General features: G+C 42.8%; 1 protein-coding gene across 1 annotated transcript in view; it reads left to right on the forward strand.

Moving 5' to 3' along the window:
• The window catches only part of CCNB3 (cyclin B3), a 73,477-nt gene that overhangs the window by 5,691 nt on the left and 50,500 nt on the right, over nt 1-17,286 (forward strand). The window contains exon 3 of the mRNA XM_023760932.1: nt 1,337-1,423. Coding sequence (XP_023616700.1) covers nt 1,337-1,423 — 87 coding nt within the window. The remainder of the gene's footprint in view (nt 1-1,336; nt 1,424-17,286) is intronic.

Raw genomic sequence — 17,286 nt, forward strand, 5'->3', positions numbered from 1 at the left:
GTATTATCATGATTTTTATAGCTATTTAATTAGAAGAATGGGTTCATTTTGATTCTGCTGTTTTGACCTTGGGGGTAGTTTGACATAGTCATTCCGGTCCTAAGCTGTTCTGTGTTCATTTATCATCATACATATTTTAATAAGAATTTTACTAACACTAATGAATTGTCATTAAGAGAGTATTTCCTAGAACAAATATCATTAGGCCAATTTCTTTTCTTTGATTACTTTCCTTTCAGTACAGATATACATTTTCTAATCATTTTCATTTTAATAAAATGATTTTCATGTAGGGGACAAATATTTTTTCCTGTATAAATTGGCAAGAGATATTTGCTACATTTATCAGATTTTTGTCTATATCGGGTTTTCTTGTTTAGATTTTGCCATTGTAAGTTTTCTTTTGTGGTAGTTATTTTTCCAAATGCAACTTTCTTGGGCACATTTTTTAAATCTATATTTTTATTGAGTTTAGTTTTACCTGTGAATTTTATTTGGGGCTGATTATTTCTACCAGTAATATTAAGTAGGAATTAGAAAACAGATTAACAGTTGATTTCTTAGCTAATGTGAGAAAGTAATATTTTTTTGCTAATTATTTCCACTAGGATTATTTATTGTGAGCTAGATTAAAAAACTAACGGTTTACTTATTTCTTAGCTTAATCAATTAGAAAACAGAAGTAATTCTTCTCAGCTCTTTCAGGATTACTCTACTGTATTAGATTGGTCTTTTTTGGTTAATCCTCATCTGAGGATATTTTTCCATTGATGTTTAGAGAGAGTGGAAAGGAGGGAAAGAGGGAGAAGAGAGAGAGAGAGAGAGAGAGAGAGAGAGAGAGAGAGAGAGAGAGAGGCATCGACGTGAGAGAGAGACACATTGATTGGTTGCCTTTTGCATGCATCCCAACCTGGGCCAGGGATTGAACCTGCAACCCAGGTACATGTCCTTGACCAGGAATTGAACCTGGGACCCTTTGGTTCATGGACTAACAATCTAACCACTGACCAACACTGGCCAGGGCTGAAGTTAGTCTCTTCTAGACAGCATATGTAAGGGTCTTGTTTTGTTATCCATTCATCCACCTAACTCTGAGTTACACTGATGGTCATCTTGTCTCATTGCAGCCTTGTCCCTATCATCAATGATTACCTCTTTCAGTGATTCTCTAAGCAGCAGTGAGTGTCAAAATGTCCTTTTGTTGTAGTTTATTGGGGTTTATATTATAAACTGCAGTTGCTTGGAGATTCTGGAGTTTCCTTCTGAGCCCCAGAGACGACCCTGAAAAAGACTGTTCACAGTTGGGTATACTCATTTACCTCTTTTACTTTTTTAGAGAGGTGAGGATTACCAAGCAGTGATATCTCCATCTTCATCTCCGGAACTGCTCAAAAAGAGATCAGCTTTGGACGATCTCACCAATGTGAGTATGCTAATCCAGTCCTCTGCTGTGATGTTGCATAAGGTTTAGACAACCTTTTCCTTGAAGGACCTTTCCAGTTTACCAGACTATGACCCTTTTTGGAATGTAGAGATTTGATTTTATTTGGAGTCAATGACCCAATTTCAGAAACTGGGGGGGCTCCTCTGCTGGCACATGCATCTGAATTAATTGGTTGAGTTCTCTTGATAGAATGATTATTATATATGAAATTGTAGATAAATATGAGAACTATGGGATCGTACATTTACATAAAGTTCAGAAGTTGGTCAACAGGTTGCCTATGCCTTGGAGGTAAGTACTTTGGTGCATTCATTATAGTCTAGGGCAATGTTTATCAACTCAAGCACTATGGGCAATTGGGGCAGGACATTTTTGTTGTTGTTGTGTAGGAATGACCTCAGGCAACATCCCTGGACCCCAGGATTTAAGTTCCAGTAGCATCCCAGTCATAGTGATAATAAAAAATGCTCCCTGTGGGCACCACAGCTCCATGATCTGGTCTTCAACTATGGAGCTCTTGGAACTCAATTTTGACTAGAATTCTTAAGTTCACTTCCAAGTTACTCCCTTCTGGTATTATGTAAGTACCAGCAAAACTCAGAATTAATGGAATGTTACTAATTGAATATAGAATTGGGCTAAAAGTAATCTTTGGTCTTAGATAATAGTAACTGATGCCTACTGAGTGCTTACCATCTGCCAGACACTATTCTAAGCACTTTTTCCATATCAACTTGATCCTCATATAAGCCTTTGAGGTAGATGCTATCATTATCTCCACTTTACAAATGAGGACTTGTCCAATGTTTATTTTGAAGTCTGTTTCAGCTATGATACAGAGAACCTGATGAACTGTTCTTGCCATCTATAATAAAGTGCCCTTCTGTGGCTACCTGAATACTTGTCTCTACTAGATAATATTTACCCTCTTGGCTAGGATTGGGTAAACACTGATAAAGTTCTCCCCTTTGGATCTCTGCTCTTTAGATGCTATGTGACCACCTTTGTGCTAATACAGTCTCTTCCTCATAGAGATTACAACATATATGATTAAGGTTATAGCTTTCTGCCTAATTTCAGATTTACTATAGAAAGGTTGAAAGAGACCCCTTCCATACAGACCTGTGGGGTTAGGTTTATTTCCTGACTTATTTAACCACTAGTGGCCCAGTGCATGAAATTCGCGCACATTAAAAGGGGATTAATTAGAGGAAATATTTTAACATTGCTATTTGCCCTTTCTCTATAATAGAAGTGTCAGAGATGAAAGAAAATTAGTAAAATGTATATGAAAATCTTCCTCCTGTCAGAATCTGAGGCACACCACAGGACCCAGAGTCAAGTCCCCGCCCATCCATGTGTGCCTCAAAATCACGCGAGACCCAGACCCGGCTGTGCCCCCCTCATTGGGCTAGATCCAAACCTGGCCAGTCCCACCCTTGTCAAGCCCCACTTGGGTGGGGAGTGTAGCCTCAGGGCCCCTGGCCTGGCACTGGGGTGGAGGGCGCGGCCTGAGGTCCCCCAGCCCAGGCTGGGGGCATGCCTTGAGGTCTCCTGTCAATCCCCGCTGGGTGGGGGATGCAGTCTGAGATCCCCTGTCAAACCCCGCCGGGCGGGGTGCATGACCTGAGGTCCCCCGTCCTGGCGCAAGGACAGGGAGAATGCCCTGAGTTTCCCCATCAAGCCCTGCTGGGTGGGGGTGTGGCCTGAGGTCCCCCATCAAGCCCTGCTGGGTGGGGGGCACAGCCTGAGGTCCCCAGCCTGGCACTGGGGTGGGGAGCATGGCCTGAGGTACTCCGTCAAGCTCTGTCAGGTGGGGGTGTGTGGCCTAAGGTCCCCTGTCAAGCCCTGCCAGGTGGGGGGTGACAGCCTGAGGTCCCCCAGCCTGGCACCAGAGCTGGGGGCGTGGCCTGAGGTCCCCTGTCAAGCCCTACTGGGAGGGGGATGTGGCCTGAGGCCTGAGTCCCCTGTCAAGCCTACTGGGAGGGGGATGTTGCCTGAGGCCCCCCGGCCTGGCTTCAGGGTGGGGGGCACGGCCTGAGGTCCTCCCCCAGCTTGGCACTGGGGTGGGGGGCACGGCCTGAGGTCCTCCATCAAGCTCCGCTGGGCAGGGGGGTGTGGCCTGAGGTTCCCTGTCAAGCCCTGCTGGGTGGGGGGCATGGCCTGAGGTCCCCTGTCAAGCCCTGCTGGGTGGGGGGTGTGGCCTGAGGTCCCCTGTCAAGCCCCACAGCGGAAGGAGGGGAGCGCAGCCACAGGTCCCTGCTGATTACTCGTTAAGGCTCATTACGGGAACTTGGCCTTTGCTGTAAGTGCAGCCATCTTGTGTACAGAAACCCCGCCTCCGCTGTAGGCGCTGCCATCTTTGTGGCAGAGGGACAGCCAATTTGCATATTCCCTCTTTAGTATATAGGATGGATCTAGAAACTTGGCTGAACTAAGCCACACACATGAGGAGCAGGTGCAGCTCATCTTGGTGAAGCTTCCCTTGGCCTACAGAATCTGTTATGGGAGTGTGGTGACAGTGTATGAAAAGCAAGGTCTCAGCATGTGAGAAACTTGTTTGCCATGTCTCAGTCCTTTCTCATTAAGTTTATACAGGTATAGCTATCTATACTAATAAAAGAGAAACATGCAAATTAACCATCACTTCGCCACTTTGCTACACCCACAAGTCACGCCCACCAGTCAATCAGCAAGTATGCAAATTAACCCAACTAAGATGGCAGTGGCCACGGAGCTGGAGCGAGCAGGAGGCTTGGGTTGCCCCTTGGCAATGGAGGAAGCCAAGCTTCCCGCCTGCCCTGGCTGGCCCTGGGCTCTGCTCAAAGCTACAAAGTTTCAATTATAGAAGATAAATAAATCCCAGATACCTGCTTCCAGCCAGCCTCCACTGGGAGCTTGGGTGGCTGGGGGCCGTGCCCAGCCTGCAAACAGCCATCAGCCCCTCACCCAGGCTGGCCAGGCACCCCAGCAGGGACCCCCACCCTGAAGGGGATGTGGCCAGCCTGCAAACAGCCATCAGCCCCTCACCAAGGCTGGCCAGGCACCCAAGTGGGACCCCAGGCCTGAAGCCTGGCCCAGAGGTGTCAGGCCTGGGCAGGGGGCTGAGCTGGCAATCGGAGGAGTCTGGGGGGTCCTCTGCCCAGGCCTGACGCCTCTGGCTGAGGCATCAGGCCTGGGCGAGGGGCTGATCTGGCGATCGGAGGGTGATGGGGATTGATGCCTCTGGCCAAGGCGTCAGGCCTGGGCGAGGGTGGAGCCAGTGATCCTTGGGAGATGGGGGTCCCCTGCCTAGGCCTGAAACCTGGGCCAGAGGCGTCAGGCCTGGGGGGTGGAGGAGCAAGCTGGCGATTGGTGTGAACTACAGAGGAAACACATTTTCTGACAGCTCATTGGTTAAGCTCCCTGTATGCCGCTGGTAATATTCTTAGTAACTTGGGTAATAAGAATCCAAAAAGGTGAACTAGGGTTTTTCACCACGCTCCTGGCGAAAAAAACGGAGCTCCACTGCTGAAGGGCTAAGAAATGTCATTCTGCCCTAGCTGGTTTTGCTCAGTGGATAATGTCTTAGCCTGCCAATGGCAGGGTCTGAGTTCAATTCTGACCAAGGATATGTACCTAGGTTGCAGGCTCCTTCCTGGCCGGGGCCCAGGTCAGGGCTCATGCAGGAGGCAACCAATCAAAGTGTTCCTCTCACTTTGATGTTTCTCTCTGTCTTTCCCTTTCTCTTCCACATTCTCTAAAAATCAATGGAAACATATCCTCAGGTGAGGATAAAAAAAATAATAAAGAAATTATTATTATATGAAAGACACATCTTGAAAATGCCTAAAGAAAGTTGTCATTTTTTCATGGTGAAGGGACTGGAGTCCATGTTGATGAAAAAACCTTGCTGGCTGCAGTGACTGGCAGTGGCTGCAGCAGCGGGGTGATGGGGCTGGTGACTTCCCCTGATCAGCCTGGTCAGCTCCCACAAAGGGAAGCCAGACTTTGGCTTAGGCCCTATCCCCAAGGGGAGCAGGGAATGGGCCTAAGCCAGCCGTGGGCAAACTAGTTTTGAAATGAATGAAACTAAAAAAAAAAAAAAGACTGTACCCTTTTATGTAATGATGTTTACTTTGAATTTATATTAGTTCACACAAACACTCCATCCATGCTTTTGTTCCGGCCCTCCGGTCCAGTTTAAGAACCCATTGTGGCCCTCGAGTCAAAAAGTTTGCCCACCCCTGGCCTAAGCCGTCACTAGGACATCCCCTGAGGGCTCCCAGTATGTGAGAGGGGGCAGGCTGGGCTGAGGGACACCCCCCCCCCCAGTGCATGAATTTCATGCACCAGGCCCCTAGTATACTAATAAAAGGGTAATATGCTAATTAGACTGGGAGACCTTCTGGGAGACCTTCTGGACGTTCTTCTAGACAAAGCCATGGTGGCGGGGCCGAGGTAGAGGTGGTTAGAGGCCAAGAGGGGAGGGCAGTTGTGGGTGATCAGGCTGGTGGGGGGTGGGGCGGTTGAAGCAGACCAGCAGGGGGGCCAGTTGGGGGCAAGCAGGCCATCAGTGTGGGTCAGTTGGAGGTGATCAGGACAGCGGGGGGCAGTTGGGGGCGAGCAGGCCAGTGGGGAGGGAAGATGGGGGCGAGCAGGCCGGCAGGCAGAGTGGTTAGGGGCAATCAGGCAGGCAGGCAAGCAGGTGAGCGGTTAGGAGCCAGCAGTCCCGGATTGCAAGAGGGATGTCTGACTGCCGGTTTAGGCCCGATCCCTGTAAACCAGCAGTAGGACATCCTTCGAGGGGTCCCAGACTGGAGAGGGTGCAGGCCGGGCTGAAGAACACCCCCTCCCCCGTGCATGAATTTCATGCACTGGGCCACTAGTTTATAAAGAATAAACACAAATAAACTAATAGTAAGTACATGCAGATATCCAGGACCCTCCTGATACTCTAACTGAATTCAACATCTGCTAGGCCACATCCTCATTCAGCATTGGGGGTGGGATTAGAAAGGCATCTCTGAGCAGTATCATCTCTATCTAGCTTTCCAGATTCCCAGAAAGCCCATTTCCATTTTTGCATTCAAGTTCTGAGGATTCACTTTGGTCACCGGTGCTTTCCAGAGAACCTCCCATTATTACAATGTACTTAAGCCATTCCGAGGGTTGGGCACTTGCAGATGTCTGAGCTCATCTATTTGAAGGTTTAGGGCTCCTTTCTCTATGAATTTTGGGGTTCCCTATATGATTATTTTCTTCTTTCTATCAGTATTAATAGGGATCCCTATACCCATATCTGTTTTCTCCTTACTATTCACTATAGTGAAGTCCTAGCCTGCCAAAAGTTTTGACCTGTTTTAATTAATCTGCTTTGAGTTTTTTTCTTTCCCTCTCCTTTGTCATTCTGGCATAGGAAGGATTCTGATATGTAAGAGCTGATCTTAAGCCAGTAGACAAGGAGATAGGGTCCATATCCACATTTACCTAAATGATTTTGTGTCAGTAGGATTTTCAACTCTATTTTCCTATGTCGTGGTGAAAGAATTATGGGGAAGTACAGTTAAAGGTCTCCTTGAGCTTAGATCTGAAAATATCTGTGCTTCAAACCTTTACATATGGCAGGTACAGAGTGTCACCCTAAGGGTTAGGCACAGCCGTGGGCAAACTACGGCCCGCGGGCCGGATCCGCCCATTTGAAATGAATAAAACTAAAAAAAAAAAAAAAAGAAAAAAAAAAAAGACCGTACCCTTTTATGTAATGATGTTTACTTTGAATTTATATTAGTTCACACAAACACTCCATCCATGCTTTTGTTCCGGCCCTCCGGTCCAGTTTAAGAACCCATTGTGGCCCTCGAGTCAAAAAGTTTGCCCACCCCTGGTTTGGGTCTCCACCTCTCTCCTGCCAAGAATGTACTTTATTTTTCAATTCTGAATCTCAATTGCATATATTAGGAGTTAATAAAGCTTCAGGTAAAGTTAAAATGAAAACTGTGCCAAGCTCTTTGAAGAGCAGAGGGGATGACTTGAGTGCCTAAGAAAGAATTCCCTATTGATCTCAAGATACAAAAGTATCACTTTAAAAATATTTTATTTAGAAATAATTTCAAGTATACATATTTGCAAAAATAAAAAATAGTACAAAGAATACACATAAGGTCTTACCTAAAGTCATGTATCACATGACTTTATCGCATTTGCTTACATCCATCATGGTCCTTTATCCCCAAGTACTTTAGAGTATATTTTCTTGGAGAAACCACAGTACAATTAACAAATTTATAAAATTACATTGATACAATATTTTTATAATCTATTGTAATATATTGTCTATATTCCAATTTTTCCAGTTGACTTTATACGATCAACATTATAAACATTTTTCCTCCTCCAGTAAAGTATTCAGTCTAGGGTCATTTGCTTGTCATGTCTCTAGCTTCTTTTAATTTGGAACATTTCCATAGCCTTTCTTTGTTTTCTTTTTTATGACAGTACCCTTTTTGAAGAATACAGTCCCACCCAACTTCCCCTTTTAAAAATAGAACATTCCTCATTTTATGTTTATCTGATGTTTCCATGTGATTAGATTGATGTTATACATTCTTGGCTAGAATGCTGTGTAGGTGATGTTCTGTCCTTCTTAGGCTATCGCATCTGGAGACACACAATGCCCATCTGTCTCTCATTGGTAATGTTAAATTTGATCACTGAGTTAAGCTGTTGTCTGGTTTCTCCAATATATAATTACTGTTTCTTTTTTTCCTCTTGCAACAAATAGGCAATCTGTGGGACACACTCTTAAGAGCCTGCAAATAACATGCTCTTCATCAAAAATGACCCCTAGATTTAGCATCCATTGATGATTTATTTCCCTAAATCAATCTTATGATGATTTTTTCCAACTCTAGCACTCACTCTCCATTTATTAGACTGACCTGGATATTCTACTACAAGCATGAGCCTTCCCTTCTTCTCTGCTTATTTATTATTGGTATGGACTTATTAACTCCTATTTTTCAGTGGTTTATTATTCATTATTGTGCTTAAGTATTATTTTTTTAATGTAAAAATGTACTTTTATTTTATATCATATTTTCCAGGTTGAAATCAAAGCAAATAAAAGTATAGTATATTATAACTCATTTAAACAACATTTAACACAAATTTAAATAGAAATGTAAAGTGATCCTGTCACAGGTATCAAGTTTCTTCTGAATGAAACTTTTTTTTTAGATAAATATTTTTCTTTTATTGAGATAACATTGGTTAATAACATTATGTAATTTTCAGGTACAACATTATAATTTGATATCTGTATACACTATAGCATACTCACCATCAAAAGTATAGTTTCTATTCATCAGCATATATTTGACCCTCTTTGCCCACTTTATTTTATTTATTTATTTTTGTTTGTTTAAAGTATTACATATGTCTCCTTTTTCTCTCATTGACCTCTTCCTGGCCACTCCCTCCCCCAGCACATGCCCTCATCCCCCTAGTGTCTGTGACCATTGGTTATGCTTATATGCATGCATACAAGTCCTTTGGTTGATCTCTTACCCCACCTCACTTCCCTTGCCTTCCATCTGAGGTTTGACTGTTGGATGCTTCTCTATCTCTGGATCTATTTTTGTTTATCAGTTTATGTTGTTCATTATATTCCACAAATGAATGAGATCATGTGATATTTGTCTTTCTCGGATTGGCTTATTTCTCTTAGCATAATGCTTCCATGTCCATCCATGCCGTTGTGAATGGTAAGAATTCCTTCTTTTTTAAAGCATCATAGTATTCCATTGCATAGATGTACCACAGTTTTTTAATCCACTCATCTGCTGATGGGCACTTAGGCTGTTTCCAAATCTTAGCTATTGTAAATTGTGCTGCTATGAACATAGGGGTGCATATATCCTTTCTGATTTCTTGGGATATATTCCTAGAAGTGGGATGACTGAGTCAAATGGGAGTTCTTGTTTTAATTTTTTGAGGAAACTCGATACTGTTTTCCACATTGGTTGCACCAGTCTGCATTCCCACCAGCAGTGCAAGAAGGTTCGTTTTTCTTCACATCCCCATAAGCACTTGTCGTTTGTTGATGATAGCCATTCTGACAGTTGTGAGATAGTACCTCATTGTCATTTTGATTTGCATCTCTCAGATGATTACTGACTTTGTGCATATTTTCATATGTCTCTTGGCCTTTTGTATGTGTCTATTTAGGTATTTTGCCCACTTTTTGATTGGATTGTTTACCTTACTTTTGTTAAGTTGTATGAGGTCCCAGTAAGTTTGGAGATTAAATCCTTATTGGAGATAACATTGGCAAATATGTTCTCCCATGCAGTGGGCTTTCTTGTTATTTTGTTTATGGTTTCTTTTGCTATGCAGAAGCTTTTTATTTTGATGTATTTTCTCCATTTGTTTATTTTCTCCTTAGTTTCCATTGCCTTAGGAGCTGTATTGGTAAAGATATTGCTACGACATATGTCTAATGTTTTGCTGCCTATGGATTCTTCTAAGATATTTATGGTTTCCCGCCTTATGTTTAAGTCCTTTATCCATTTTGAGTTTATTTTTGTGTATGGTGTAAGTTGGTGGTCTAGTTTTATATTTTTGCATGAATCTGTCCAATTTTCCCAACACCATTTATTGAAGAGACCGTCTTGACTCCATTGTATACTCTTGCCTCCTTTGTCAAATATTAATTGAGCATAATGGCTTGGGTCGATTTCTGGGTTCTCTGTTCTGTTCCATTGGTTTATATGTCTGTTCTTGTGCCAGTATGAGACAGTTTTGAGAACTGTGGCTTTGTAATATAATTGATATCTGGTATTGAAATCCCTCCTACCTTGTTCTTCTTTCTCGGGATTGCTGCTGCTATTTGGGGTCTTTTTTAATTCTAGATGAATTTTTGGAGAGTTTGTTCTAGGTCTTTGAAGTATGCCATTGGCATTTTAATGGGGATTGCATTGAATCTGTAGATTGCTTTGGGTAGTATGGACATTTTAATGATGTTGAGTCTACCAGTCTCTGAATACGGTATATTCTTCCATTTGTTTATGTCTTCCTCTATCTCTTTTTTCAACGTCCTATAGTTTTCTGAGTACAGGTCTTTTACTCCTTAGTTAAGTTTATTCCTAGGTATCTTAATTTTTTGGTGCAATAGTAAATGGGATTTTTTTTTTTAGTTTCTCTTTCTGTGAGTTCATTATTAGTCTGTAAAAAAGGCATAGATTTCTGGGTATCAATTTTGTATCCTGCTACATTGCCGAATTCATTTATTAAGTCTAGTAGGTTTTTATGGAGTCTTTGGGGTTTTCTATGTACAATATCATGTAATCTGCGAATAATGATAGTCTTTTCCAACTTGGATGCCTTTTATTTCTTTTTCTTGTCTGATTACTATGGCTAGAACTTCCAGTACTATGCTGAACAGGAATGGTGAAACTGGGCATCCCTGACTTTTTCTCTTTTTTGGGGAAATAGTTTTATATTTTGCCCATTGAGTATGATGTTGGCTGTAGGTTTGTCATATATGGCCTTTAACATGTTGAGATATGCTCCCTCTCTTTCCACCTTGCTGAGAATTTTTATCAAAATGGGTGTTGGATTATGCTGAAAGCTTTTTCTGAGTCTATTGATGTGATCATGTGATTTTTGTCCTTCAATATGTGTATGTGATGTATCATGTTTATTGATTTGCGAATATTGTACCAGCCTGGCATCCCTGGAATAAATCCCACTTGATCATGGTGTATGACCTTTTTAATACATTGCTGGATGCCATTTGCTAATATTTTGTTGAGGATTTTAGCATCTATGTTCATCAGGGATATTGGCCTCTAACTCTCTTTCTTTGTAGTGTCTTTATCTGGTTTTGGAATTAGGATAATTCTGGCCTCATAAAAAGAGTTTGGTAATGTTTCTTCCTCTTGGAGTTTTCTGAAATAATTTGAGGAGTATAGGTGTTAGTTCTTTGAATGTTTGGTAAAACTCCCCTGTGAAGCTGTCCGGACCTGGGCTTTTGTTTGGTGGGAGTTTTTTGATTCCTGCTTTTATTTCATCAGTTGTTATTGGCCTATTCAGGGTTTCTGATTCCTCCTGATTCAGTTTTGGGAGATTATATTTTTCTAGGAATTTGTCTATTTCATCCACATTGTACAGCTTGTTGGCATGTAGTTGTTCGTAGTATTTTCTTACAGTGCTTTGTATTTCTGTGGTGTCAGTGGTTACTCCTCCACTTTTGTTTCTGTTTTTATTTATTTGGGTCCTCTCTCTTTGTTTCTTGATGAGTCTGGCTAATGGTTCATCAATTTTGTTTATTCTTTCCAAGAACTAGCTCTTGTTTTCATTGATTTTTTGTATTGTATTTTTAGTCTCTATGTTATTTATTTCTGCTCTAATCTTTATTATTTCCTTCCTTCTACTTACTCTGGGCTTTTCTTGTTGTTCTCTTTCTAATTCTTTAAGTTGTAGGGTTAAATAGTTTATTGCTGATTTTTGTCTTTTAGGTATGCCTATACTGCTATGAACTTCCCTCTCAGGACTGCTTTTGCTGTGTCCCAGAGATTTTGCATTGTTGTGTGTTCATTTTCATTTGTTTCCATGAAGTTTTTGATTTTTTTTTCTTGATCTCATTGGTAACACATTCATTGTTTAGTAATATGCTATTTAGCCTCCATGTATTTGAATGATTTGGGGTGTTTTTACTGTAGTTGATTTCTAATTTCATTCCACTGTGATCTGAGAAGATGCTTGATATGATTTCAATATTTTTAAACTTGTAGAGACTTGTTTTGTGTCCTAACATGTGGTCTATCTTTGTTAATGATCCATGTGCACTTGAGAAGAATGTATATTTTGCTGTGTTGGGATGAAATGTTCTATAAATGTCAATTAAGTCTGACCCAGTGTGTCCTTTAGAGTCTCTGTTTCATTGTTAAGTTTTTGTCTGGAAGATCTATCCAGTGAAGTCAGAGGGGTGTTGAAGTCTCCTACTATGACTGTATTGTTGTTGATCTCTCCATTAAAGTCCTCTAGAAGTTTTTTTTTAATATATTTAGGTGCTCCTATGTTGGGTACATAGATGTTTACCAGGGTTATATCCTCTTGTTGGATTGATTCCTTTAGTATTATGTAGTCACCTTTGTTGTCTCTTGTGATGGCCTTTCTTTTAAAGTCTATTTTGTTGGATATGATATTGCTATTCCAGCTTTTTTTTTCTTTTTCATTTGCATGGAAAATTTTTCCCCATACCTTCACTCTCATCTTGTGTGTGTCTTTTGTTTTGAGGTGGGTCTCTTGTAGACAGCATATAGTTGGGTCATGTTTTTGAATCCATTCAGCTACCCTACACCTTTTTATTTTAGTATTTATTCCATTTACATTTAGGGTTATTATTGATAGGTACTTATTTATTGTCATTTTAATTCTGTATGGCTAGGTTTCTCTGTTTCTTCTTATTATTACAGCAATTCTTTTAGCATTTCTTGTAATGCTGGCTTGGTGGTGATGTACTCCTTTAGCCTCTTTTTATCTGGGAAGCTTTTTATTTGACTGTCTGTTTTGAATGATAGCCTTGTTGGATATAGTAATCTTGGTCTCAGATCCTTGCTTTCCATTACCTTGAGTACTTTATGCCACGCCCTTCTGGCCTGTAGAGTTTCTGATGAGAAATCAGGTATCAGCCTTATGGGAATTCCTTTGTAGGAAACAGTTTTATTTTCTACTGCTGCATTTAAGATTCATTCTTTATCCTTAATTTTTGGCATTTTAATTATGATGTGTCTGAGCATGGGCCTGTTTGGATTCTTTTTGCTTGGGGTTCTCTGTGCCTCCTGAACTTGTGTGACTTTTTCCTTTACCAAGTTAGGGAAGTTTTCTGCCATTATTTCTTCAAACATCTTCTCTGTGCCTTTCTCCCTTTCTGCTTCTTCTGGCACACCTACTATTCTAATATTGTTACACTAGTGGCCCGGTCCATGAAATTCGTGCATGGGGGGTTCACTCAGCCCAGCCTGCACCCTCTTTAATCAGGGACCCCTTGGAAAATGTCCAACTGCTGATGGTCGGACATCCCTCTCGCAATCTGGGACTGCTGGCTCCTAACTGCTCACCTTCCTGCCTGCCTCATTGCCCCCAACTGCCTCTGCCTGCCTGCCCGATTGCTCCTACCCCCTCTGCCTGCCTGACTGATCACCCCTAACCTCTCTGCCTGCCTGCCTGATTACCCCTAACTGCCCTCCCCTGCCGGCCTGATCTTGCCCCCCAACTGCTCTCCCCTGCCAGCCTGATCTCACTCCCAACTGCCTCTGCCTGCCTGATCACCCCAACTGCTCTCCCCTGCTGGCCTGATCTCACCCCCAATGGTACTTCCCTACTAGCCTGACCTCTCCCCCAACTGCTCTCCCCTGCTGGCCTGATCTTGCTCCAAATGGCCCTCTCCTGCTGGCCTGATCTTGCCCCCAACTGCCCTCCCCTGCCGGCCTGATCTTGCCCCAACTGTCCTCCCCTCTGGCCTGATCTCACCCTCAACTTTCCTCCCCTGTCAGTCTGATCTTGCCCCCAACTTCCCTCCTCTGCCTGCCTGATTGCCCCTAACTTCCCTTTTCTGCCAGCCTCATCTTGCCCCGAACTTCCCTCCCTTGCTGACCCAATCTCGTCCCCAATGGCCCTCTCTACTGTCCTGAACTTGCCCCAACATCCCTCCCCTGCCGGCCTGATCTCACCCCCAGCTGCCCTCCCCTGCCAGCCTGGTTGCCCCCAACTGTCCTCCCCTGCTCTCCTGATCTCGCCCCCAACTACCCTCCCCTGCCAGCCTGATCACCCCTAACTGCCTCTGCCTCAGCCCCCACCACCATGGCTTTGTCCAGAAGGAAGTCGGGTATCTGGAACATGGCCGGTTGACCCGGTCTAATTAGCATATTATCCTTTTATTAGTATAGATAAATTATATAGGATAGGATTGCTTAAATGGGGGGTAAATGCCTTTTCAGCAGGAGGAGATGCTCTTGGAAGACAAAAATACATAATCCCTATATCTGGACTGATAGCCAGCCATATGCACTATACTGCCAAACCAGTAATTAAAAAATTGAATCGCTTTCTTACACCGTATACCAAACAACTGTTGCCCTTAAAACCCTCCCACAGCCCCCACCTTAGGTTCTGCATTCGCAGTACACCCCGAGTAGGTTCTGATTGGTCAGTTTCTATGCCAGTCAGCATCAAAAGCTCTGCCTCCTATGCAGTCATTGGCTCCTCGCAGTTACCCAGATTTGGTTCTGATTGGTCAGTTTTTTTGCCACTCATCGTCTCCGGGCCTATCTCTAGGCCTGATCAGAGAGGCAGGGCTGATCAGCAGCCCCTGCAGAGGCCCGGAGAGAAAGAGAGGCATGGCTGTTGGCCAGGCCTGGAGAGAAAGAAAGAGGCAAGGACTGATCAACAGCTGCCACAGAGGCTACGGATCAGACCCTGGTTCTCTCTCCAGGCCTGATCCGCAGCCCCTTCGGCAGTCAGTGCTGGTCGCCACCCCCGCAGCAGCGGCAGTTAGTGCTGGGTTGCCGGCACTAACCCAGCACTGACTGCAGGACTGACTTCCAGTTGGTCGAGCCTTTGGTCGTTTGGAACATTATGGATCCTGGATTTTTATATATTAGGATTTCACGTTGTCCCACAACTCTCTTAACCAGTTAACGGCCACATGTCCAAAACAGAAACCATCCCCACATGTCATTATATTTTGAATTTAATTAAAAAATCAATTTGCAATGAATATAATAATAAATATATTACAATTCATGTGTTCTTGAATATTTTCAGTTGAAAATTCTCATGAAAAATGATTTTAAAGTTGGTCAGGGCTGCAACTTAGAGAAAACATTTTTTAAAAAAATTCTTCCAAAGAACATTTTTAATGATTTTTATGTAGTACATACACAGTTGAAAAAAGTATTTACACTTAGTTATTATTAAAATCACCTCAGTTTATGATAAAGTTGGAAACACAGTACAACACATAATGGAACATTACATTGTTTACAAAAGTATTTGGTTTCTTTTCACTAGTTTCTACCAATACTAGTAGAAGAGCATACCAGACACTTTTTCCACGTAGATTTTTCCCCCATTCAGCAGATATTCCCCCCCAAAATGTCGTTCATATAATCTGGATGGCAAGTCAGCGGCATAATGTTTTCTCACATCGTGCTAATATACATTTTTGAATTAATTGCCTGATTACCTGTAACTGGAAATCACCGAGTGTAATATTGCTATTTTTTTGTGTGGCTATAGATGTGCATGGCGTGTGGGGAAGGTCTGCCACTCGCATCTATGAGACGCTTATGGTGTACAAAGGATTAAGCTGTCCTCCTGTTTTTAAATTGCTTTTTTTCTTTTTAGTTTTCTAATTGAGTGATATTTTCAACTCTGTTTTCGAATTCAATGATTTCATCCTCAGCTTCCCCTAATCTGCTGTGTATTCCTTCCAATGTGTTCTTTATTTGTGTTGTCATTCTTTATCTCAGACTGTTCTTTTTCATAGTTACTATATCCCTTTTCATGCTGTTGAGCATTTTTACCATTGTTACTCTGAACTCTGTGTCAGATAAATTTCTTATCTCTGCTCCATTTATCTCTTCTGGAGAATTCTCTAGTTCTTTCATTTGGGGGTTGTTTCTTTGTCTCCTCATTTTGGCTTTCTGTTTGGGTTTGTGACTACATATTATGTAGATGCTCAATACCTCTCAATTTCTAGTGCAGGACAGTGTTAAAGGCTGTTTATGACTAATTAGATCAGGCAAAGACTCAAAGCCTCAAGAGACTGCCTCTGCCTACAGACTGATAGGATTCCAACTTGAATTACCCCCCAGGCAATTGTCCTCAGATGTGGCAAGAGTTTCTTTCAATAGGCTGGGACAGTTTCTTGTGCCTGGAGGCCAATTGTTATTTTAGTCTCTTAAGTAGCCTCAGGGCAAGGTGTTTTCCGATAGGGTGTGCCAACTGTCTTCCCTCAGGCAAGGCAAATGTCTATGTGGGAAAGATGTCCTCTGCTGTGTGAGGGAATTACTCAGCCCAGGATACTTTGGGTGTCTGCCGTCTGAGCTCTATCCCCTGAGTCTCCCAGTACTGGCTTCTACTCTCATAGCTCCAGTCCACTTCACTCTCCCTTTGCTGGAGCACAAGGTGGGTGGCTCCACAGGGAATTTTGTGCATTGGCCCTTTAAGAGGGTGCCTAAGATTTCAGCTGTTACTCTCTGGCAGACAGCAGCCTGCTGCTTTTCACAGTCAGATGTTATGTGGGTACCCTCCTGTTTTGATGCTGTCTGCTGGGGGCCTAGCTTGGCGATTAGATCCCAGAGTTCTCAGTGGCTACCCCCCACAGCTCAGATATCTCTCCAGGACTTCAGTTGCTCTCTGTGGGCACCTGGCCAGCCCTTTCCCAACTCCACTCCTCCCACCAGTCTCTATACCAGTGGTTCTGGGTCGCAACCATCAGAAAACACATATAGCATATCAGATATTTACATTAAGATTCATAACAGTAGCAAAATTACAGTTATGAAGTAGCAATGAAAATAATTTTATGGTTGGGGGTCACCACAACATGAGGAACTGTATTAAAGGGTCACGGCATTAGGAAGGTTGAGAACAACTGCTCTATACAGTCTCCACTTTTGGTCTTTGGATGTCAGAGTTCTCTCCTGCAAGTTTCTGTTGATTATTTAGAAAGTTTTTCTGTATTTTAGTTGTAATACCAGTTTGTTCCTGGGAGCATGTCCATGCAGCATCCACTTACTCTGCCACCCTTTTTTTTATCCTCTTACATAAGTTGTTGATTTTCTTATGCAGCC

The sequence above is a fragment of the Myotis lucifugus genome, unplaced genomic scaffold (genome assembly GCF_000147115.1).
Source record: "Myotis lucifugus unplaced genomic scaffold, Myoluc2.0 scaffold_196, whole genome shotgun sequence".
NCBI classification, from domain to species: domain Eukaryota; kingdom Metazoa; phylum Chordata; class Mammalia; order Chiroptera; family Vespertilionidae; genus Myotis; species Myotis lucifugus.